General features: G+C 55.3%; 1 protein-coding gene across 3 annotated transcripts in view; it reads left to right on the forward strand.

The window, feature by feature from the left end:
* Window positions 1–23,676, forward strand: part of NTN1 (netrin 1) — a 171,621-nt gene that overhangs the window by 95,485 nt on the left and 52,460 nt on the right. For all 3 annotated transcript variants that reach the window (XM_082708218.1, XM_082708219.1, XM_082708217.1), the window contains exon 3: window positions 15,638–15,826. In XM_082708218.1, coding sequence (XP_082564344.1) covers window positions 15,638–15,826 — 189 coding nt within the window. The remainder of the gene's footprint in view (window positions 1–15,637; window positions 15,827–23,676) is intronic.

A 23,676-nucleotide genomic window follows, 5' to 3' on the forward strand; every position in this document is an offset into this window, starting at 1 on the left:
TGTTTTTTTTAAAGAGGGGGTCCCTGCCAGTAGGATGAGGGGGTGAAGTGGGACACAAGGAAGAGGCCGGGTATCTGAAGAGAGGGACATGGATGACCCTGGGCCTTCTGAAGAGGCACAGGGATGAGGTCATGACCCCGTGGCGGGGCGGGGACCAGCTCTGCAGCAGAGGAAGGGGGTGGCCCCGTGACAGTGGCTTCAAGATGGGAGCACTAGGACAGTGGAGCTCTTGTCTCTGAGAAGGAGGCTGTGAGGCCGCAGACTGTGGAGGTGTGGAGGTGAGATGGGCAGTGGTTGGGGCCGTGGTTTAAAAAGGGCGGGGGTGCTTGACCTGGGGACTCGTGCAGGCCGTGGGACACCGGGTGGACAGCTCTTGACTCGGCAGATGTTCCTGGAGCCCCGCTACGTACCCAAGCTCTGTGTCCTAAGCCCCTGGGGTTATAGCAGGGAACCAAAGACACACAAAAATAAGTTCCTGCCCTCCGGGAGCTTCCGTTCTGCACGGCGGGAACTCGTGTGAGTGCAGATGCGAGGTCTGCATTCGCGGTAAGATGCCAGGACGGGCGCAAGTCCATGCGCACGGCGCATGCGTGCGGGAAGCCAGGTGCCGCAGCTGGGCTGGGGGAGGGTTGGCCGTGAGCTTGCGGTGCTCGGGAGGGGGGCCAGGCAGGCTCCCCCGGGAAGGGACCTCTGAGCGGTGAGTGGTGAGCGGTGAGGCGTGGCCACGAGTTTATGGGGTGTCCCTCTTTCCTGTGGTGTGACTTGCCCAGAAAGGGCGGACTGTGCCAGGCAGAGTAGAGGGGAGAGGAGAAGGTGGTTATGGCCATGAAAGAGCCACAGACCTAAAGTCCTGCTCTGGGAGGCCCTGACACTGCTCGCTCCCTGGACCCTCACCTTGCCTATGTCCTGTCTTCTGCCTCAGTCCCCTCTTCTTGCTGCATTGGACACTCTGCACAACGAAGACAAACGGGAATCCGGGGACGGGGTATGGGGGGTGCGTAGCTTCGCTCAAAGTGGAGAAAACTGGTGACCATCGCTCTGACCCCCCGGAGATGTCCTTCTTTCTGCATTGTTCTTGCTTCTGCTGTAGGCAGTGCCCCTCCGGGAAAATCGTTGCAGTGAGAGTTGTGTCAAACCCTGGGCACAAACCACACGGGGCCAGCCAGGGCTGGGAGGGTCAAAGAGGGCCTTCGAGATGCACTGGGCATGCTTCCGGAGGCCCAGGGTTGCCCCTGCGGTGACCCCGTTTGTGACATTCTCCTGGGGGAGCGTGCTGCGGCATTGCTGTCTGCATTCCTATCTGTGTCCCCGTGAGGGACCCAGGCAGGGCATGGCCCGTGGCCGACCTTGTGTCTCCTGCATGCGTCCGGTTTCCCACACACGCCTTCACCAGTGGCGTCTGAATGATGCTTGTGACTCTGGTCACTGGTCCTGCATCTGCCGCAGTAACAGACAGACATCGTTATGGTCCCATTTCCAGAGAAGGGAACCGAGGCACAGAGAGGTTCACGTGCACACCCAAGGTCAAGTACACCGTGCTGGTGTGACAGGTGGCATCTGAACGCCGGCACCCAGCTCGAGGCTCCCGGTCTTCACTGTGTTTTACAAGCTTTATCTCATCTGATAAGACAGTGCTCATAATTCCTGCTCCCCTTACCGACAGGCAGAGCAGCCGGGGGCGGGGCGGTGGGCCCCGCCGATCGCACAGGTGCACCATGCAGAGAGGCCCCTGAACCCCGTCTCAGCACCTCCCTCCTGCCTCGGGGCGTTTGCGGGTGAAGCAGACGTGAGACCTCGCCCCTCGCCCCAACGGCAGCCCGAATGAATCCCTGGATCACAGCTTGTTTGCATTTGTGAAGTTAATTGGTTTTCCAGACAGAACCACAGACTAGTGTCCCTGCCTCCTGCCCACTGTGCACTCCCATCCCTGGGGGTCCTGACAGCCCGCCGCCCAGACATCTCGGGTCCCAGTGCAGGCCGGGTTGTGGGGGGAGGGGGCAGAGGAGGGCTGCCGGACCTGGACACGAGAGGCGATCGTGAGGACAGGGGTCCTTGCCCCCCGAGGCCGGCCTGGCTCCTGGCTCCCTGGCTTGGGGCAGGCGGATGAAATCCGAACTCTGGAGGGAAATTTACTGCACAATAAAGAAAGAATGGGCCGCTTTGGGGACAATTAAAGCCACATTACTGTGGAATTACAGAGGGCGCCCAGGGAATTAGCCAAATCCAAAGCAGCCAGAAGCATCAGGGCCAAGAAATGTGGGGCGTTCAACATGCGGCCCCCCTTCTCCTTGTACAAGGAAACTGTCTGGTTCCCCAACCCCTTCATTTGGGGGCAAGAAAAAAGAAACACTTCCAAAGACTTTACCTGAGGGGTACCGTTGTCAAAACAACCCCCGTCCAGCTCAGCCCGTGCCTTAAATAGTTCTGTTCTGGGTTCAAAGCCCCCCCGAGTCATGGGGAGGTCCGGGGGAAAGGGCTGAGCCCCACCATTTGCAGCTGGGAGCCGAGGACTGTGCCAGGATTCAGAGCTGGAGCTGAACAGGGGCCCTGTGGGCTCTGCCCAGGGCTTTGGTATCCTCACCTGGAAAATGAGCTATTGGTGAGGCTGTTGGGCTGACCAAGCATATAAAATTAAGCCGCCTTTGTTCTCCATCCCTTTATTTAAGGCTTCTTCTGGTGAGACGAAAGGAAAAGCTGTATGGTGTGGGTCATTTGGATGAGCAAATGTGTTAGTCGGGGCTCCGTCCGTGCCTCCCTCTCCCTCCCTTCGTGGAGAGGACGGGGATGAGGAGATGCTTCTGCGGTCACTAGCCGGCTTCGGGGCTGGGGGACCCTTCCGGAGGCCTCCGCACCTTTCACAGACATCCCTTCACTCCCCTGCCATGGCTCACCTGGGCTGGGGACCATGGCTTAGAGGTCGGAAGCAGCAGAATGAGGGACAGCCTCAGGAGAGGTCGTCGTGTCTGGGGCTCACCTGGGTGCAGGGAGCCGGGCCCTAGGCGTGTTACCGGTCCCTGCTGTCCTTTGTGGCTGAAATGGGCCCAGGCGGCCAGGAGGCAGCTGCTTGCTCTCTGAGAACTGCCTCCTGCCCTCTGCTCCCCCTCCCTGCCCATCTCCTCCTTCAGGTCGTGGCCGGGAGGGAGGTATTCGGGCCCCACTGTTGGGCTGTGAATAATTTGGAGGAGGAAGGCGAAGGGGTTGTTCGGGAAAGGCTCCTCCTCTTTCCTATAAGGGCCAGCCCCTTGTTTGGTTCTTCCCTGGGAGTTGCAGCCTGATGGAGCCAGCAAGCCGCTGGGGTGACTCCTAAATCCAGGGGAGATGTTCAAAGAGCTCAGCAACCCTTAGTTCCCAGCGCCAGCTGTCGTGGAGGGAACCCTTAGTTCCCACATACAGCTGTGCTGGGGCATTTCCATGGGAGATCCGTCAGGCCTGAAGCCTTAGGAACCCTCAAAAAGTGGCTGGTTTTGTTTTTGTTTTTGAGTGGGGGCACTGTCCCGCCATTTGTGCACTGATCTGAATGCCCAGAAGATGCTCGGCGGCAATGCCATCTCTGCCTAACGGGGGGGAGGTGACCGTCGTCCCCAGGGCCATTTTCCCTAGAACATCATTCCAGAAGGACCATTGGATTTGTTTTCTGCAAATAACCCCCGACATGTGCCCGCTTCTGCTGTCTCCTCCAGACTTGTGGTCTCTACCCCAACGACTCGGTTAGTTACAGACTGGAAGATTTCTTTAGTACTGCTTCTACCAGCACATGTGTAAGGTTGGACACCAGACTGGTCCTGGCCTCAAACCTGGAACGATCTCGCGGCCCAGAGGCAGAGCAGTGTATCCTCCAGGGCTGAGTTGGAAGGGACTTTATCAGCCTCCTTCTCCCTCCTCCTCAGAGCTAGACTCTCTTGTACTGCGTCTCTCTACTTGCATGCCTCCAGAAGCGGCAAGATCACTCTCTTCCCTGGGTGGAGGGGTCCTCCTATCCTTGGCCGGCCGTATCTTCCGTTCCTTGTCACTGCCTCTGTCCTGTGGTCAGCCACCTACATTCTTTTGTTTTGTTTTGTTTTTAATTTTTAATTTTTTTATTATTAACATGTCATATATGACTGGTTTCAGGGATACGGGTCTGTGAATCATAAGTCTTACTGAATTCACAGCACTCATCATAGCACATGCCTTCCCCAATATCCACCCCCCAGCCTCCTAGCCCCTTCCCCTCCAGCAACCCTCAGTTTGTTTCCTGAGGTTAAGAGTCTCCATTTATGGTTTGTCTCCCTCTCTGGTTTCATCTTGTTTCATTTTTCCCTGCCTCCCTTCCCCTATAATCTTCTGTCTTGTTTCTCAAATTCCTCATTTCAGTGAGATCTTATAATTGTCTTCCTCTGATTGACTTATTTGCTTAGCATAATACTCTCTAGTTCCATCCACATTGTTGGAAATGGCAATATTTCAGGGTTTTTTGATGGCTGCATAGTATACCATTGTATATGTGGACCACATCTTCTTTATCCTTTCGTCTGTTGATGGACATCTAGGCTCTTCCCATAGTTTGGTTATTGTGGACATTGCTGCTATAAACATTGGGGTGCCGGTGCCCCTTCAGATCACTACATTTATATCTTTAGGGTAAATACCCAGTAGTGGATTGCTGGGTCACGGGGTAGCTCTATTGTTAACTTTGTGAGGAAACTCCATACTGTTTTCCAGAGAGCCGCCGACATCCCTTAGTGGCATGAAGCTTAATTAAAGCCTTTAACTGTGATCTTGCAAACACTTCACCGATACCTAAATACACGATACCTGCTAAGTTTGGTTAAAATAATTGGATTCAGAGTGGGGGTGCAGAGTCGTGGGTCCATTCCTCCACAAAGCATATCCCGATTAAAATGGGGAAAGAATTTGGGCCATTCTAATCATAATGGCCTTCCTGTTCCTGTTTCTTCCTATAGGGCAGTGTGGTCCCATACGGGGATCTTTGCATGGGGACTTGGGGTGTGCTGGGGAACAGCGAGCCCCCGAAGAGCCACTCAAGGAGGACACCTTGAGTGGGACCCCCTGCTACCCTCTGGTGGGACTCATGGATGCCCAGAAGATGATTTTTTTTTGATTAAAAAAAAATTTTTTTTAAGCTGTTATGTAAAAAATCACATTGCAGGCAAAGCACACATGTGATGGGGTTCTGGAAGGCACTGGAGATAGGATGGCCTTGCCGCACTTGGGGCATATTTTCACCAGGAAGTATTTGTTGAAATTCCCCTGGAACTGGGCGTCCCCATATATTTATTTGCTGAATCTGGCAGTCCTAGTTGGTAGAGGGCATTTGGTGTTGACCCAGTGTGAACCACCCCCCCACCTCCGCGGGAGCCCAGTTTCAGCCTGTCCCCGTCCAAGGGCAGGGGGCTCTGGCTCCTGGGCTCACGGGGCGCCGTGTGCTGTGTCCCATCCCTGGAGCTGTTTGGGCTGCAGGTTAGGCTGGACCCCAGAGCTTCCAGCCCGAGTCTGAGTTGAAATAAACAACAGGTCCAGGACAGGAGCGCCGCTGCCCGTGGGTCCGTGGTGATGGAAATGGGAGAGGTGTCCTGGGAATCAAAAGCATTTCCGCCCGGTGTCACAGGGGCAGAATCCACTGCAAGTCATTAAACCTCCTTCGCCGCCAGCCTCTCCCATGGCCTCACATCTCCAGCCCGGCATGTGCCAGATCCGGTGATGGGACCCATTACAGATGGGAAATGACTCCAGGGAACCAGGGGCCAGGCTTGGCCAGCGCGGCTGGCAAATCAGCCCTCATATGTCCGTTTAATAAAACACAGGGAGTGTGTGCACCACCTCTGGGGAAGCGGGCTTGGAAGGGAGCCCCTTCCGGGCAGGGCGGTCAAGCCACAAGGCAGAGAGGATGTCGGGGCCACCAAAGTCCTTGGGGGGAAGCTTTGCTCGTAGAATCTAGTGTCCACTCTGAGAAACCTCTTGGCCTTCGGGAATGCGTCTCAGCAGCCACACACCGGGGCTTTATCCGGGTCTGTCCTGCCCACGACCATGCCACTCTCTTGCGTGCTGGAGGGTCTGGAGAGAACCCTGAATTAAGAGTGCCCCTAATGAGTTCCAGGTCTTTGGCAAAGTCCCTTTGCCGGTTGGGGCTGCATTTTTCTCATCTCTCCGACAAGAGGGTAAACTAGGAAATGCTGAAAGCCCACACCAGCTCCAAAACCCTGATTTTGCCCTTGGTGGGGGACAACATCCCCTTTCCCCTTTGGGTTGAGAGATCTTGGGTGAGGACAGGGATGGGGTAGGGGCGTTCATACAGGGTCCTACTGTAAGGAAGAGGCAAGACTCCCTCATCTCTGGAGCTCTGCTTTGCAGCCAGTACTACCCTTGCAGGTGAGAGAGTTTGCATCTTGTACTTAGCGGGACTCCCCCCAAAATGATTCCAGAACAGGGCCCCCAAAATTCCAGAACAGGGTCCGGAAGGTTCCGGAACAGGGCAGCAACAAGGTGAGAGGAGTTTGAAGGGGGATTTGGGAGGGAGGGTCATTGGAAATGGGAATGCCACACAGTGGGCCACGGCTGGAGACCCCCCCACACACCCCCTGAGGCAGTGGGGAGGTGACAGAGCAGGGCCCCCTCTGCCCAGCTGCCTGGGGCGGGGCTCTGGAACGGCCGGGAGGGAGGATCCAAGGAATGAGGGCTGCAGACAGAGAACTGATGACTGCTCAGGGCTCACCAAAGCCTCCTCGGCATTTCCTCCACCGAGAGGGGCCTCCCCGCTCACGAAGATAAGGATGTTCATGCAACAGGAGCCCCTGTTGAGTTTCGCCTTAGTGGCCGAAGGGGCAGCGCAAGGAGCCACAGCGTCAAAGCCCGAGGGGAGGCAGAGAAGCCATAAAAGGGCAGAGGGAAGAAAACGCTAAGATGTTTACAGAGCGAAAAAGTCAGTGGAAAAAGTGACGGCGAGGTCAGGCCGATGCGGGGGGTGGCCCTGGTCCGTCCACGGAGGAGAAACCGGTGCCCCAGTAGGCCATGGCTGTGCCTGGGGGACTGTGGGGCCACTGACTCAGGTACCCGGGTACGCGGGACCCCGGCCCAGCCCCAGCTCCCCACCAGCCTGACATCGGGGCGGGGGTGTAGGGGTGCCCCCATGCTGGGCCACTCTCCTTGCCCAGCTGGAGTCCACATTTGGCTGCAGGAGGGAGGCAGGTCCCCCCTCAGATCTCCAATCTGTCCCCCACTCCCAGTCTGTCCTTTTCCTGCAGCCAGGAGAGGGTCTGGCTGGGTTGGGGGGGGCGGCTCTCAGCGGCTTCTTTTGTCTGACATCTTGACAAAGGGGCCGGCCTTTCCCAAGCCCCACAGGTGTGAAGAGCTTGTTACTCCTAGTGTTTGTTCAGCCCTATTAGTGGCCTGAAGGACTGTTGACAGAGGGCCCCTTTGTGCGCACACCGGGCTAAAGCTCTCTAAGCCCTCGGCAAACACAGGCCACTTATCTCTGGGGACTTTATCAGAACCATCTAAGGCCCGACGTGGCTGCTGGGAACGCGCGCCTCCTTGACTGGTTTCCCACTCCCGTTTTTATGGCTCATTTTTCCGACCACCTTGATCCACATCTTGTAGATTCTGTTTCTGATACTGGAGATAAAGCGCAGGTCTGGGGGTCAGAGTTTCCGTTTTCAAGTTGGAGCTTTTAAAAAAATCAACAAAACCAAACCACAAAACTGTGCTGTGGCTCTGTGGGCCTTCTGTCCACCGAGAGGAGGCTCTCGTCGGAGAGACGCCTCCCCGTGAGAATGTGGCTTTGGCAGGGCTCCCGGGCCCACCGGCGGAGATCCGTGCTGCTGACACACCTCCTCCCCCAGCCCCCGCTCTGGGACCCCCACATGCCCCAGAGTGGATTCGTTCTCCTCCTCAGAGTGGTTTCCTCTGCCCGATACCCTGCTGGGTGTCCTTGCTACACCCTTTCCTCCTGGAAGACCCAGGTCACCACCGGCCCGTTGGCTGCCCCTGTCCCCCATCATTGCCTCCTCCAGCAGGTGGAAGCCACAAGGTACCTACGGAATCAGAAACTTCCAGGGCTGGGGCTCAGCCGTCTGCCTTTTGGAAGGCAATTTCAGTGATTCTCTGCACCGGCCTCTGAGAACCGTCCTGTGCTGGGGTCTTGGGTGGGGGAGGGGGGTGGTGAGTGGCTCCTTGAATTGCCAACCAGGGCTCGAGAGGAGGAGGAAGGGGTCATAGCCTCGAGAGCGCCGACGCCAGCCCGATGTCAAGCACAGGTGTCAACTCTGCAGCAGCGGGGCTTCCTGATGTACTTTTTAAAAAGATTTTGTTGATTTGAGAACGAGCAGGGAAAAGGGGCAGAGGGAGAGGGAGAAGCAGACTCCCCGCAGAGCGGCGAGCCCGATGCGGGGCTCGATCCCAGGATGCTGGCATCATGACCTGAGTCGAAGGCAGACAGACGCCTAGCCAGTCGCCTGCCCCCAGGTGCCCCTTCACTCCCGTCTCTCTGACAGTTGTCCAGTGTCATGTCTAGGCGAGGCTCGTAAACAGCCTTTGAATTAAAATTGACGCAAGGCGCCCTTCAGACGGACGCAAACCTCTAGGGCCTTGACTGGGAACCAGACTGCCCATGTGCAATGCTTCTGGTCTCTTAGCAATTGTTGCATTTGCTTGGCTCATCCCGGCCGGTCACTGCTTATAGCGTCTGGCTGGTTGACGACTCTGGTGACAGGCTCTAAGGCCTGTGTTTGGGGGATAGGGGAAGGCCTTGGAGGAAGGTGACTGTGGCAGTGGCATTCACCAGACCCATTCGTGCCAGGTTAGTGGCAGAGACTTGGCGAGGGCGAAGACCACATCTGTCCTGTGCACTGTGACATCCCCAGGGCCTCAGGCAGTATCTGTTGAAGGAAAAAATAAATCCATTTGCCATTAGTAAGGCGAATGGATTGTTTTCTGAATGGATCTAGGTGTGTGGGCATCGCTTTTCTGACCAGCTCACCCGTAGCGTAGGCATGAGAGGGTCTGGACCCCAAAAATCTGCCTCATGTGGCCCCTGTCCGGGAAGGAGCCCTTGGGGAACCCGGCTCCAAGTGTCCTCGGGTGCTAGCAGGAGCCAGGTGTGGGGGTGTGGGGGTGTGGGGAGCAGCGACAGCCCGGCCTGGTCACCTCAGAAGCTGAGATCTGGTCTCAGACAACACGCCACAGAAGGCGGAAAGCGTAAGATTTGTAAACAAGGGTCAAACCACTGCTAAATAAATAGATACCAAATAGAGTAGCGAAGAAACAGATAAAAGGGCATACAAGCTGCCTCAGACTCTTAAAAACAACTTAAATATTGGCCTCATTCCGAACCAGGCGTCCAAGAAGTAGTGTCTTTTGAAACCAGACCTCTGCCCTTGGCCCCAGCACGGACGCCCAGCCACGAACTCTACCCTTCATCTCCCTGCGGGCTCCCTGTCCAGCGAGTGGCTCGCGGAGTGGCTCGCGTTCCCACCCGTTTCTTTTGCTTTGGTTCCAGGTCTACTAGCCTGGGGCGGGGGGAGCGGGGCTTGTCAGATATGCAGACTCCCAGGCCCGCCCCAGACCCCCTGAAGCTGAATCGGGATTTGAACCGGATGCCCAGGTGACTCCCACGTGCAGGTCACGTTCGGGGCGGGCTGGCTGGCCAGCCGGAATGTTCCGTCTGTGTCCTGGTTCTCTTCCCAGGTCCTGCTCTGGGCGATGGTCCCCAGAGGGGCCTAGCAGAGTGCCCTCTCTGGCTGTCGAGTCCTTACAGCAGTTAGGACACTTGGACATGGTTGATGGATTTCCTGTGCCCATGGAGGGTGGGGCTCTGCCCCGTTTGCTGCTGTCTCCCCTTGCACTCAGCCAGCTCCCCGTTTGTTCAAAGGCTCTAGGCGGCGTCTGTTGAAGGAGCGCACACGTCTCTCACCCCCTGGGCAGTGTTCGAGTTTGCTCTTAGAGAATAGCATCTTAGCCAGCTCCCAGGGGTGAGACCATGACAGTCTCTCTCCAACCCCTCTCTTACCTTCTGAGAAGGCAACCCCCACTTGCTGCTCTAGCAGAGTGGGAGTTTTATTTCTTCTTTAATTTTTAAAAAATATTTTGTTTATTTGAAACAGTGCACATGAGTAGGGGGAAGGGGCAGAAGGAGGGAGAGATGCAGGCTCCCTGCGGGGCAGGGACCCAGACTTGGGGCTTGAGCCCAGGAGCCCAAGATCATGACCTGAGCCAAAGGCAGACGCTTCACCCACTGAGCCACCCAGGTGCCCCCAGCATAGGAACTTTAGATTTACCTGTTTACAGCTAAACTGTCCAAAATAACCGGCTCATGTATGCACCATCCACAGACTGGAGGCTGCATATGCAAGAAACTGGTTGCCAGCCCTGGGATACCCATCCTGCAGAAGCACGGCCCTCAGATCTGCCAGAAAGAAACTTTGCCATTTGGAACTCCACAAAGGAGTTAAATCAGCAGGCAAGATTTAAGTAGCTCAAAGCAACACAAGAAATGTCATGAAAGTCACAAAGCTGTAGATTGCCAGGATGTGGTCTGGGCAGACCACATAATTCTCCATCTGTCCTCTCTTTCTACCCATGCACCTGTCCACCTACATACCTATCCACCCATGCATGCATAATCTGTCCAACCATCCATCCACCCCCTCATCCACCAGCCAGCCACCCACTCACACACCCACTTATCCATCCATCCACTCACATACACACTCATCCATCCATCCATCCATCTGTCCATCCATCCATCCATCCACTGACACACTCATCCATCCACCCATCTGTCCATCCATCCATCCACCCATCCACCCACTCACACACCCACTCATCCATCCACCCATCTGTCCATCCATCCATCCACCCATCCACCCACTCACACACCCACTCATCCATCCACCCATCTGTCCATCCATCCATCCATCCACCCATCCACCCACTCACACACCCACTCATCCATCCACCCATCTGTCCATCCATCCATCCACCCATCCACCCACTCACACACCCACTCATCCATCCACCCATCTGTCCATCCATCCATCCACCCACCCACCCACTCACACACCCACTCATCTGTCCATCCATCTTTCTGTCCATCCATCCATTCACCCACCTACTCAGCCATCCATCATCTACTTTCTAACTTGCCTACTTTTGCTCTTTCTTATTTGTACCATGAGATCTGCTCTGGGCCGGAGGAGGTAAGGGCAAACACCGCCCTGTCCTCAAGGAACCAGCACAGCTCGGGAGAGCATTTATCCTACTTTCTCTGAAAGCTTGCTGCCAAGAGCCCTCGTCTGCCCCCTCCTAATGTCAGACAGGGAGCCCCTGGACAGTTTGAGGGTGCGTCATCCATGCCCATGTCCCTCGTGGCCTGTGGCATGGGGCCTGACATGTAGCTGGGATGCTCAGGTGTGTGTTGAGTTGAACTGGCTTGGGTGGTGCGGTGCTGAGGGTTCAGACAACCCAGGTTTGTGGGACAGGTTTGGAAAAACTCAAGGAATGTGGTGACAGGAATATGTTAAAAAAGGACTTAGAGGACCTCTTGAAGGAAGCATTTGTTGGGCCCCTTTTCCCATCAGATTTTGGAAGGGGGATATGGGGGGAGCGGTCTCCTGTTCCTACCTCCTTGCCCCATGTTATGCTCCTAGGTCTGAAATGTAGCCACACGTGATGTGTCCGTGGGGATCCCCACTTGACAATTGAACGAGGGCATGGAGGTTGGGGTCTAGACCCACTCTCTCTGGGTGCCTGGGGTACCTCTGGACAGGACACAGTGCCTGCAGGGCTCCTGGCCCTGGCTCATGGAGGTTCCTCAGAAGTTGTGCTGCCCCCTGCCCCCTTTTCCCCCAGGCTGACCTCTGCTCTCACAAAGCTACCTTTTCCTTCCCTCCTTGAAATCTGATAATGAAACTAATACCCAATATTTTTGCCTCCAAGAGAGGCAGGAGATAAACAAGAAGGCATGAGGGATTAAGGTGTCCTTTTGAGGAAGGGGCTGGGGCCCAGCTGGGAGTGGGGTGACATCTCGGTGTGGAGCCAACAGACCCAGATGGGGATGCTTCGCCTGATGCATTTTTCCATTTGTGCAGAGAAAATAAAACACAGAGAAAAGAAAACAAGCTGTAAAATACTTTGCAGAAGCCTGAGCGTGAGCAATTGCCACTTGATGTCCCCTGACAGCTCCAAGAGGAGGTGGGAGGGAGGGGAGTCCTGCCTTTTGATGTTTGGTCTCTGAGCTTTCTTTTGTGTGACCAGTTGTTTAGGAAGAGACTTCTGTTGGTGTATGGTGCATATGGAAGAGAGCAATCACCCACGGGTCCCCCTTGGGGTGGGGAAGGGAGGTGCTGAGCTCCCTGGAGGGGCTCAGAGTTTCAGGTAGCTTCTTTGGTGGGGGGTGAGGGACAGCTGACACTGTCTTTACAGAGGAGGACACAGTGAGCATCTGTCTCTGTGAAGGACCAGAAGATGCTGCTAGTGAGGCTCTCCCAGTACAAGAGAGCCTTGAGGAAGCCAGACTTGAGTGATCTTTCCAGATCCCTGCACCTAGGCAGGTGTACAAAGCCCCGTGACTTCTGTGCCTTTAGGAAAGGTTCAGATTCTGTGCTGTAGTCCCTGCTGTTCCTTCCAGTAATGTGGGTCCTTTCCTCTGGGGTAGTGGGCCAGGAGCCAGAAGACCTGGGCTCTAGTCCTGGGCCCCCATTTACTGCCTTGGTGGTCCTGATAGGTCACTTCATCCTGAGCAGCCCCGAGCATCCTTGTGTGGCTGAGTGAGTCCAGAGGGACAGTGGACGTGCATATGTATGCTTGATGGTCCCTTGTGCTGGGGCAGAGGCGAGGCTGATCCAGGGGCTGGAGGTGCTGAGGGACCCTTGGTGAGGCTCTCAGGAGTCATTCTGTGGTCTAATTTGCCCTCCAGTTGCTTCCAGACTCAGGTGTGAACTGAACTTCTCTTGTGACCCCTCCCCCACAATGCCTCCCTATTAAGCCGTGTCCTTCTCTGCTTGTCAGCTAAGTGATGCCTCTTGCAAGAACATCTGAAGAAACTAGTAATGTCAGAAAAACTAAAGAGGCAAATGTATTTTTTAAATCACAAAAGTAATAAATGAATATGAAGCTGGTACAGATTTATGCAGCTTGTAGGGTAGAAAAAGCACACAGTTTTTAGTCCACTATTATAAGAGCATTACATATTGTAAGAAAAAAAAAAAACCCACCTCATTTGAAAAGTGGGCAAATGGCATGAACAGGCAATGCACAGGAAAAAAAAAAAAAAGAGAGAGAGAGAAATACAAAGAAAAACAAACACACGGAGAAATGTCCAACCTCACTGGTAACGGAAGACACACAAATTAAAATCGTGTGTGTGTGTTTTCCAGACAAATCAGCAGAGATGAAAAATAAAGAATTCCAATAGCAAAGGGGTAATGCTCTTTCCTTCCAAGGGCGTGGTGAGACAGTAGCTCTCAGATCCTGTCTGGAGGGACTGGAAGGGACAGGTCTGCTCGCGCTGCCTTTCTCCAGGGCGGTTCGGCAGTTTGGATCCTGAGTTAAAACCATGCGGATCCAGCAACTACCCGAGGCATGCCGTCTTGAGAAACTCCTGGGGCAGCAGCCATCAGAGCAGAGCACAGATGCACAGGTCCAAAGCTGGTCACCGTCGGTGTTGTGTGTTACAGTCACAAACCCAGAACAACCCAACTGCTCAACCCCCGGGGAGGCCCCACTTTGAAATGCACCCACTGGGGATTCCAAAGAGCCCATTACACACACACGTACACAGGGGAGATGAGATGGCTTCTCTCAGTCATGCAGAACAATATCTGGCATTAAAAGATGTTCATTATTCCGGGAAAATAGGCCACGGAGGGAGATGCATGAGTGTGAGCCAGGTCTGTAGCAAAGTTTGACAGCTCCACAGCTGAGCAAACGTCAGTTAAAGTCTGCAAGGGACGACCCCTGTGTTCACCGTGGGTCCTTTGGCTGCAAATCTGAGTGCGTACCCCCTCCCCTTTTCTGCTTTTGTTTATCAAATGTCTGGCACTGAGCATTTCTTTAGACATTCTATAAAATGCGATTCGAAACAAACTGAGCACAAAAGCAGGCAAAGCATGCTGAGGAGGGAGCGGGAGTAGATCAGAGGGAAACTGAGTTAGCCTAGAGGTCGGAGCCCAGAGGAGCAGGTCACGGGCAACACGGTGTTGGTCTGAGGGGGCCGCGCAGGATGCCCCGGGTGGGGGTCGGGGGTGAAAGGAAGGTGGGTCTGGGACAGATGTTAACACCAAGGCATGGAGGATAAGAAGGGTGCGAGCAGATGAGGAGGGTTCTGGGGAGAAGAGAGTCCTCCAAGCCACGGAGGGGGCAGGCGAGGGGGTCCTCACCCATGGTGTGCTCTAGAAACTGAAAAAAGTGGGGGACCACTCAAGCCTCAGAGCGGGGTGGGGGTAGGGTGAGCAGAGCTGAAGAGAGGGGTTGGGGAGAAGCAGGACCAGCTTATTCGGAGCCCCGAGGGTGTGACAGCTGATTGAGATTTTACCCAGAGGAAAAACGGCAGGGCCACGGAAAGACTTTCAGCTGGTGACGAACATCCTCAGACTGGAGCCCAGAATTCCTGCTCTGGTGGCCGTGGGAAGGGAAGCAGGGCCGGCAGGAGGGAAACCAGATGAGAGGGTGCCCGAGGGAAGGCGGGAAGGAAATCCCAGTGCAGGCAGCCCCTGAGCCCTCCGTGGCTTGTGGAACAGTTACAGGTGGCGGGGGCAGTCTGGTGGCCCGAGCTCGGGATGAAGGGGGCAGTGTGCTCCCGCAGAGCAGAACGCCCTGGAAATAATGCAGGAGTCTGCTCGCACTGCCGTCTCCGGAAACCTCAGGCTGGAGGCTTAGCCGGTACACGTGTGTTTCTCATGGTTCTGGAGGCTGGAAGTCCAAGGTCAAGGTGTCGGCAGAGTTGGTTCCTCCCGGGGCCTCTCTGCTTGGCTAGCAGACCCCCTCTCCTCTGTGTGTGCACCCCTGTGTGTGCAAACTGCCTCTTCTCATAAGGTATCCTGTCAGATTGGAGGACAGCCCACCCTCGGAGCCTCGTTTTGATGTAATCAGCTCTGGAAAGGCCACGTCCCCAAACACAGGCTGTTCTCAGCAGCTGGGTGAGGGCCTCCACGTATGAATGGGGAGGACGGTCACCACCAGCTCCTCGCAAGCAGGATTGGGGCAGGAGGAGGATGGCCGCCCCAGCTCCCAATTTTAAGGGGTGTGTGTGTGTGTGTGTGTGTGAGATGGGGGTTGGGGGCTGGCAGCCTGGTGGATGGAAATGAACAGTGTCCACATGAGAGGGACGCAGGGGGCTTGCCTGTGGTTCAGGTGTGGCTGGGTGGCTGGTCGGTGCTTCTGGATGCAAACAGGGGAGCCAAGGAGAAGCTCCCAGGGAAGGATTGCGGTCCAGCAGCGGAGCTGGGGGGAGGCCAGGGACAGTCCCTCCTGTGGTCCAGCAGGAAAGCTAGGGGAGAACCTGGGGACAGTCCCTCCTGTGGTCCAGCAGTGGAGCTGGGGGAGGCCAGGGACAGTCCCTCCTGCAGTCCAGCAGCAGAGCTGGGGGAGGCTGGGGATAGTCCCTCCTTCGCCCCTGCCCTGACGCCTCTTCTGCCTCCCACAGCCTGTAACTGTAACCTGCACGCCCGGCGCTGCCGCTTCAACATGGAGCTCTACAAGCTGTCGGGACGCAAGAGCGGGGGCGTCTGTCTGAACTGCCGCCACAACACGGCCGGCCGCCACTGCCACTACTGCAAGGAGGGCTACTACCGCGACATGGGCAAGCCCATCACCCACCGCAAGGCCTGCAAAGGTAGGCAGGGGCGGGGCCTCGGGAACGGGTCCTCCTGTCCTCTCCTCTGTCCTCCCTTGTCCCCATGCACACCGGCCTCGACTGGGACTGCGTCGCTCGCTCGCTGGCATGTACGCACGCGTGCACACACATGGCCTCCCTGGTATTTGGGGGTGTAAGCCGGAACAAAGGGGTGGTGGAGACATGGCCCCAAGGAGAAGAAAGGAGAAGGTGTGAGTCCCTCGAGGGTGCAGGGCCCCGCCCCCGCCCGGCTGCTCCTCCCGGCGCAGGTGTGCTGCATACCAGGGGGCGGGGGTCATGTTCACCGGGCTTACCGGCCGCACAAAGGGCCCTCTTTTACCCGAACCACGCAGACGTATTTCTTTGGATGTGTGTGCGCCCCAGCCCCTGCCCGGGCCTCCCGGCACTCACACAGACACGCACGGTCACAGTCGCGGTGAGGTCGGTGGCTTTGGGGGGCAGGGTCTCAGAAGGAACATTTAATCCACCTGCAAACAGCTTTCCTTCTGAGGACAAAAAAAAAAAAAAAAAATTAAAGGGAGACCGGAGACTGATGTTCTCTCTTTCTGCTGTTGTGTTTTCTCTACCTCCCAACCCCCAACAAAAATGAAGCAATGGTCACATAACTCAGAGCTGTTGAAATGCCAGGAACTCAGTGCTATTGTTGGGGTGGGGAGTCCTGGGGGTCCCCCCCATGCCACATTTGCTTTTGGGAATTCCAGGAACCGGGGCTGCCCCCGTCTAAAACTTGAGGCCCTAGAGCCGGGGCTTTGCCGTGAGCTTGGGTTCCCAAGAAGAGATTTCTCTCCGAGGGCTCTTGGGGCCGTCATCCGGCATGATAGGGGTCCTGAGACAGACCCGTGTAGACCCTGACATAAGCAAGACCCCAGCCACAGCAGGGTCAGGCTCAGACGAGCAGCTGCATTCCAGAAACCCGTCTTACCCGGAAATCTGTTGGATGTCGGACACGCGTGTGGACCACCGGCTCCATGACTCGGCCCAGCGCAGAACAACAACGCGGGGCTTCTTTTAGAGGAATTGCTAAGAATTTTTTAAAATGGCAGCAAGCAGAGCCGTCACCAACCGGGCCCATGAAGCCGGCCCCGCTGGTGGAGAATTCTTTCCACCAAAACGAAACAGGTTCCCAGCCTGTCTCCTTCAGGAGGAGTCCCTTGGGTTCCACAGGAGCAGGGGTGAATCGTGGGTGGCTCCCGGGACACCAGCGAGCTGTCCTCCCAAATCTGTGGACCTAAGGCTGCCTCTGGTGGTTGTCAAGAGAAGTTTACCCCTAAAGATGGCCCGGCTATTGCCACATCCCAAACCAGCGAATCAAGGTGACACTACCCCAGGAGACTTGGAGCAGGGACCCACCGAGAAGGTGGCCGGAAGCAAAGGGACCCAGAAATGTCTCCGGTGGCCGGAAGGCACGAGCAGCAGCATGACCGGGGAGAGAGAATGGGCTTCGGATTTTCAGAGACCAAACTTGGAAGGTGTCCGGGTCCTTCGCCTGTCGTCTTTCCTTTACAGAAGAAATCAAAGCCGAGGACTTGTAAACAACGGTCGCACATAGATTTCTTGGGGATCTGGCAGGGGAATTTTAATCAGCAGGAGCCACTCAGGTGGTTGGGGGGGTCTCAGCTGTGCACGGAAGGGCAGCGGTCATGCGCCCTCAGAGCAGGAAAGACCTGTCCCCTGGAGAGGCAGGAGGGAGCAGGGCCTCGGTCATCTTACCATTCACCTCCCGTCCCTCTCCTCTGTTGCATGCAGGGAGGCTGGAGAGCCACCTGCAGCCTCTCCTGGCTCAGGCTGAGATGTCGGGAGGCCACCAGGTCCTAGGAGCCTGCAGGTTGTCCTCTGGGGCTCTGCCACTCTGCTGGTTCCCAGGCGGGACAGGTGCAGGCAGACGAAGGTGTGGTCCTGTCTTCTTATTTCAAATGCTGTGGCTGGCCTTGGTAGCTCTGTGGTCCCTCAGAGTCTTGGACAGCAGCTGCCCTCAGCCGTAGTGGGTCCTGCTTCCTGATGGGCGAGGAAAGACACTGCCTGAACGATCTGTTCTCTGATTAGCAAACGGGAAGAATGTGACCTGAAAGGTCCTGCTGGTTCTCCGGTACGGAAAGTTCTAGATCTTTCCTCTTTGCTCTCTTTTGTCTGGTGTCAGCCTTTCAGGACCATTGGGAACTCTGAATCCCTTGTTCCCCATGGGACATTGCCCACCCAATGGTGACCGTCGTCGGAGGGAGACCAGCGGCGGGCTCAGACCCCAGCAGAGAGGGCCGTGTACCCTTGAGGTCTTCAGACGGCAGTCGCTATGCCCAACCTACCCTCACGGGGTCCATCCATCCATCCACTTGTCTGTCCTGTCCAGTGTCTTGTCTTCCCAGGGTGGGTCGGTTTGAGGAAACGGCTCCTTTGCTGGAAGCCTTTTGCCCCGGGATGATGAGCCACACGCAGCGGTGGCGTGCGGCCCCGGCCTCCTGGGGCTGACCTCCGGGAGCCCCACTGTAGCCTCCGGTTGTGTACTTGCTTGCTCTGTCGCGGGGACATTTCACTGGGGAACTGGGACAACTGGCAGAGGCCGTGGACCCGAGGCTGCTTGGGAATGGCCACTGGGGTCCTCTTTACCCTTGACTTCCCAGGGCCCGGGAGGAGCCCCAGGCAGGGGGCTGAGGCCACCCAGGCCCTGCTGGCGATTGGCTGGGCTCCCGACCTCGCTCACTTTAGAGCAGGGGTGGACCCAGACAAGAGCAGCTTGGAGCAAGGGCATCAGATTCCAAACGTTACTGTGCGGTCCCCCCATTGGGGAAGTTTCATAGCAACAGATTCGTTGGGTTCTTTCTTCCCTTCCCTGGTTTAGAACCAAACCGGGGCTGGCCAGGCTGGTGCATACAAAGGGCCATAATAAACATGCCCGGGGACACAGGCGGCTGCAGTCCGCCCGCTATTCAGCGTAATTTCACACCACTGGGAAGGCCTCATTATGGCGCGGGCTGTTGTCCCATACAAAGTCAGAGGAGATGAATCTCTCCCTTTTCTCCGCAGAATGGTTTGTGAGGGATACTCATCCTGGAATCTGTCAGAAGATAGGCCGTTTTGTTTACCATTTGTCTTCTTTATGGACTCGGGGGCTCTTTTCTCTTTAGAGCCGGCAAAGAAGACACTGCCGTGTTGGACCGTTCCAGCCGTGTCTCTATTTGAACGATATTAATTTATCATCTTCCCAAACCCTCTGTGATGGATAAAGACATTCCGGGAGTCTCCCGTGAACCGAATCGCAATGAGAGTTAAGAAATGAACCACCGCGTCTCGCCAACGCCCCCGCACAAAGGGCCTGCGTCCCGTCTCTCTGGGCAGTTTCCTTCACAGGTTGCCCTGCCTTGCCCGCCTCCACCCTCCAAGGCCACAGTCAGTGTGGCCAAAATGCAGACCGCCACGATGGTGTCCGGGTCCTTGGGCGGTCGCAGGGCCCAGGCACGCACCGTTCTCGCCGTCTTGGCCAGTGCACACCTGAGACTCCCAGCCACCCCACCCCCTTCCCGTTTCTAATGGCAGCTCTGCGAGAGCTCGGGGAGGAACTGGGCACCTGGGCCCGCCCCCTCGGCCCCCCCGACCACTGTGTGGGTCTCCCCATGTCTTTCTCAGCTTTGATTCTCAACCTTCACTAAAGGGCATCCTTGGTATAGTCTAACTTGTTGTTGCCCTTGGCTGCACTTTGGAATTGCCCGGAGATTTGAAAATCTGACACCCCCCCCCCAGGGATCCCGTCTTAATGAATGAGTCCAGATGAGACCCCAGCACTGGGGAATGAGGAAAGGAGTGAGACCCGGGAGCTATGCTGGTGATGCTCACGGGGGGAGGGGCGGGACTTATTATCAATGAATTTAAATGTTTTTTTAAGGCTCTCTTGATGAAAATCGAGTGGGACAGGATTGTTTAACATTTTTTAAAAAATTAAATTTTGCCAGGCAAGGCTGGGAGCTTAGCTGGTGTATCCTGATGACTTAGTGTCTGGAGGGAGGCACGGGATTGGATGGTTATCGCAGCTAGATGGGGTGTGTGTGTGTGTGTGTGCGCTTACACGCACGTGACAATGCGTGCAAAGCAGATTGGATCGTTTGAGGGTTTATTATATTTTTAAATTTTAAGTCCCTTTTAATTCTAATGTTTTTTAAAATTTAAATTCAGTTAGTCAACATATAGTATATCATTCATTTCAGGTGCAGAGTTCAGTAATATGTCGGTTGCGTGTAAACCCCAGTGTTTTATGGATTTTATGGGTGGCTCAGTCGGTGAAGCATCTGCCTTCGGCTCAGGTCATGATCAGGGTCCTGGGATGGAGCCCCGCATCGGGCTCCCTGCTTGGTGAGGAGCCTGCTTCTCCTTCTTTCTCTATTTGGCGCTCCCCCTGATTGTGCTCCCTCTCTTTCTCTCTGTCAAATAGATAAATAAAACTTAAAACAAAAAACAAAAAACACCCGGTGCTCATCCCATCACGTGCCCTTCTTAATGCCTGTCACCCTGCTACCCCATCTCCCCACTCCTCTCCCCTCCAGCAACCCTCAGTTTTGTTTCATGGTTTGTCTCTGTCTCATTTGAGGGGTTAATGACATCACTCTCAAGCGCTGTCCAGGCAGCCCACAAAAACCTAAAAACCTCAGGAATACCCTTTGTTCTGTGGGTCCCGTGTGACATTTATTTCTGGTCTGTGACCCTGTTGGGAGCTCAGGGAAAAGCGTGACCCCCTTAGGGAGGAAGGCGCTCAGTGGCCACGGCAGCTCCCGGAGAGCCCATGACCTGAGGAGTAGGCTCTGTCAGGGGGCTGAGACGGCCCAGCACTCAGGGGCGAGGGAAAATCAGGAGAAGAAATTCCCCCATGCAAGAGCCGACTCCAACTGTGGTCTCTGGTGGCGCATCCTTTCCCTGTTCCCGGGGACCGTAGGGGTCAGAACCCCCGATCTCCTGATTTGGCTCCAGGTTCAAAGCCTGTGGAGCATCCGGCAAATCACATGACCCCCCTAGACCTCAGTATCCTCATCTGTGAAATCGTGTTCAGATTTATGGCCTCTGAGTCCCGGCCAGCTTCTACATTCCACGGCCTGCGTGCTCTTTTCAAATCTTCAGAATTTTACGGGTCCCTGATAACAGCGGGACAGTGTCCTGCGTTGGTGGAATTTGTGACCCTGGAGCTTGGAAGAGCCGGCAGAACCGGGAAATGGAGTGCAGGTGATGTTGCTCTGGGGGCGTCCCCGCTCCCGTGACCCGCAGAAGTGCCCTGCTCCTACAACGGGGTCTTTCAGCTCAGCTCTGTGTCCCATTTCCCTGACACCCTGGCCAGTTGCCCTTGCCACCCCGCCACGGGACACCCACTCTCCTCCTGTTTCTGCTCGGACAATTCGTGGGGAGCCCACAGGCCCTACTCTTGAGCAGAAAAGCCCTTGGATCTCTGAGCTGCCTCAGTTAACGGAGCGCATGTTACTCATGTCCAGTACATGAGATGGTGCAGGAGACGTCCCAGGCACATGGTGCAAGCACCCTGTGCCTGGTAGCAGTTAGGATCCTTTGTCCAAGCAGGAGAAGATCCACTAAACAGAGCCACCTGCGGTGGCCAGCTTGCACACAGAGCAGAGACTATCTGATCACCTTAGTGCCTTCAGTGAGCTGTGATGCATGGGGGAACCGGCCCTGCCTGCTGGAGGGGCTCCGCCCCGGTGTCTGCTGTAATGCTGTTGCACACTCGCTCTCAGGGATGGACGTGCTTTGGGAGCAAAAATGACACATGGGGTGCACAGCAGCATTGAGTGCCCAGTAGCTGCTTGTGGAAATGCTGAGGAGACATGCGGGATGGGCTGTGTGCATGTAAATGTACATGTACATGTACATGTAAAAGTGCTATTGAGAAGGGCCTGGCAGCCTCCTGGGGGTTCCTGGCCAGCGTGGGGTCGGGAGCAGGATGCAAGGTCCATGCTGGTCCCCACTGCCCTGCTACATGGGGACCCAGGTGCTCTGGTGCCTCCTCATTGAGCTGCCGTCCAGCCCCCATCACCTGCCCCAAGCCTGTGTGCATGGACACACACACACACACACAGGCACACAGGCACACACACACACACACACACAGGCACGCTCTCTCCCCATCTCTATCTCTCTCTGGGAACCATCTGTAGGACCCATGCCTTCCGCCTCAGCTGTAGATCAGGTGCAGGAAGGCTATGGTTAACTAGATCACGGAGGGTCAAATAACCCAGCTTGGGATTACGGGGCTCCCCTCCCCTTCCTGCTTTCTGCACCTTGATCCAAGTGGGGCAGGGGAGAGGCAAGGTAGTGCAACTTGAAACATTCATTCTTTTGTGCCTTGATAGCAACTGCTGGGAGAAAGGAAAGCATAGCCACAAAGGAGGTGGACACAGACAGAGTGCTGAGGGGAAGTTTGTGCATAATTTGCGGACATAAATTATCCTCACTCCCTCGTGAGTGTGCAGAATTTAGGAGTGGGGAGTGTTGTGCATGGAGGTTGCTGACGATCTAGGATGTGAGGGGATTACCTTTCGTGCTGCCCCACTTCTTCCCTCCAGGGAGGGAATTTGGCCCAAGTTTATGTACTGACTGCATGATTATTGAGCACCTGCTTGCATGCAGCAGAGGGGTGGTTCCAGTGCTGAGCAAGGCAGACACGATCCCTTGGAGCTCACTTTCTGGAGGGAGGTCAATGGTGAAGAAAGGACAAAAAGTAAGTAGAAGATTGTATAGATTGTGGTGATTTGTGTCGAGGAAATACACAGGGTGGTAGGAGAGCATGTCATGGTGGGGGGTGGAGCCCCTCTGCCAGGTGGCCAGGGATGACCTCTCTCAGGACAGAACATTCGAGGTGAAATCTGTGATATGAAAAGCAAGAGGAAGCTGAGGAGTGTGCAGTACCAGCGTCCGGAAGCAGGAAAGGGAGCTGAGGTGGTTGAGGGGCAGTTCTTGGGAGCGTGGACAGGAGGAGGACCCAATTCAAACAGCATTGAAAGCCATGGTTGAGGGGGGCAGGTACAGTCAGGAGAGGAGAGACTAGAGTGATGGATCTGGCTTACTTTTTAAGATGCTTCTTCTATAGGATGTGCCATAGATGGGAGAAAATGTTCCCACATCACAACTGGACAAAGGCCATGATTCACAATACAAGAAGAACTCTCAAAATTCATCAGTAAGAAAACAGACCACTCAGTTAGAAATGGGCGACATACTTGAATAGGTACTTACCAAAGAAGCACAGGTGGCAATTTAATACATAAACCATTATTAGTCTTCGGAGAAATATAGATTAAAACCATGAGATACAATTGTACACCTATTAGAATGTCAAAAATACACAGTACTGCCAATTCCAGGCATCAGCAAGGATATGTAATGACTGGAACTCTCATACACGGCTGGTGGGAATTCAAAACGGCAAAGCCACTTTGGAAGACAGTTTTGCAGTTTCTTATAAAATTAAACATAGACCGGATATAAAAGTTTGCAGTCTGTGTACCGTGGAGCACTACTGGGCCATGAAAATGAATGAGCAGTTGCTCAGCAGTTGCAGTAGCTGGGACACATCTCAGATGCGTTTGGCTGAGTAAAGAAGGCCAGGCCCAGAGACTCCGAATGGTGCATCCATACGTCGTACATACTGGACAGTCCCAGAATACGATGTTCTGAGAAGGGGAAGCTAGAGGGACAGAACAGATCCGTGGTCCCCAGGAATTGGGGTGGGGGTGCTGGCTGCAGACAAACATGAGGGACTTCCTGGGAGAGTTGGAATATTCTATATCCTGATTGGCGTGGTGGTTCCGGGAATCTACACATGTGATAAAACCCGTAAGACGGTA

This window comes from Mustela nivalis (assembly GCF_964662115.1).
Source record: "Mustela nivalis genome assembly, chromosome: 17".
Lineage (NCBI taxonomy): Eukaryota > Metazoa > Chordata > Mammalia > Carnivora > Mustelidae > Mustela > Mustela nivalis.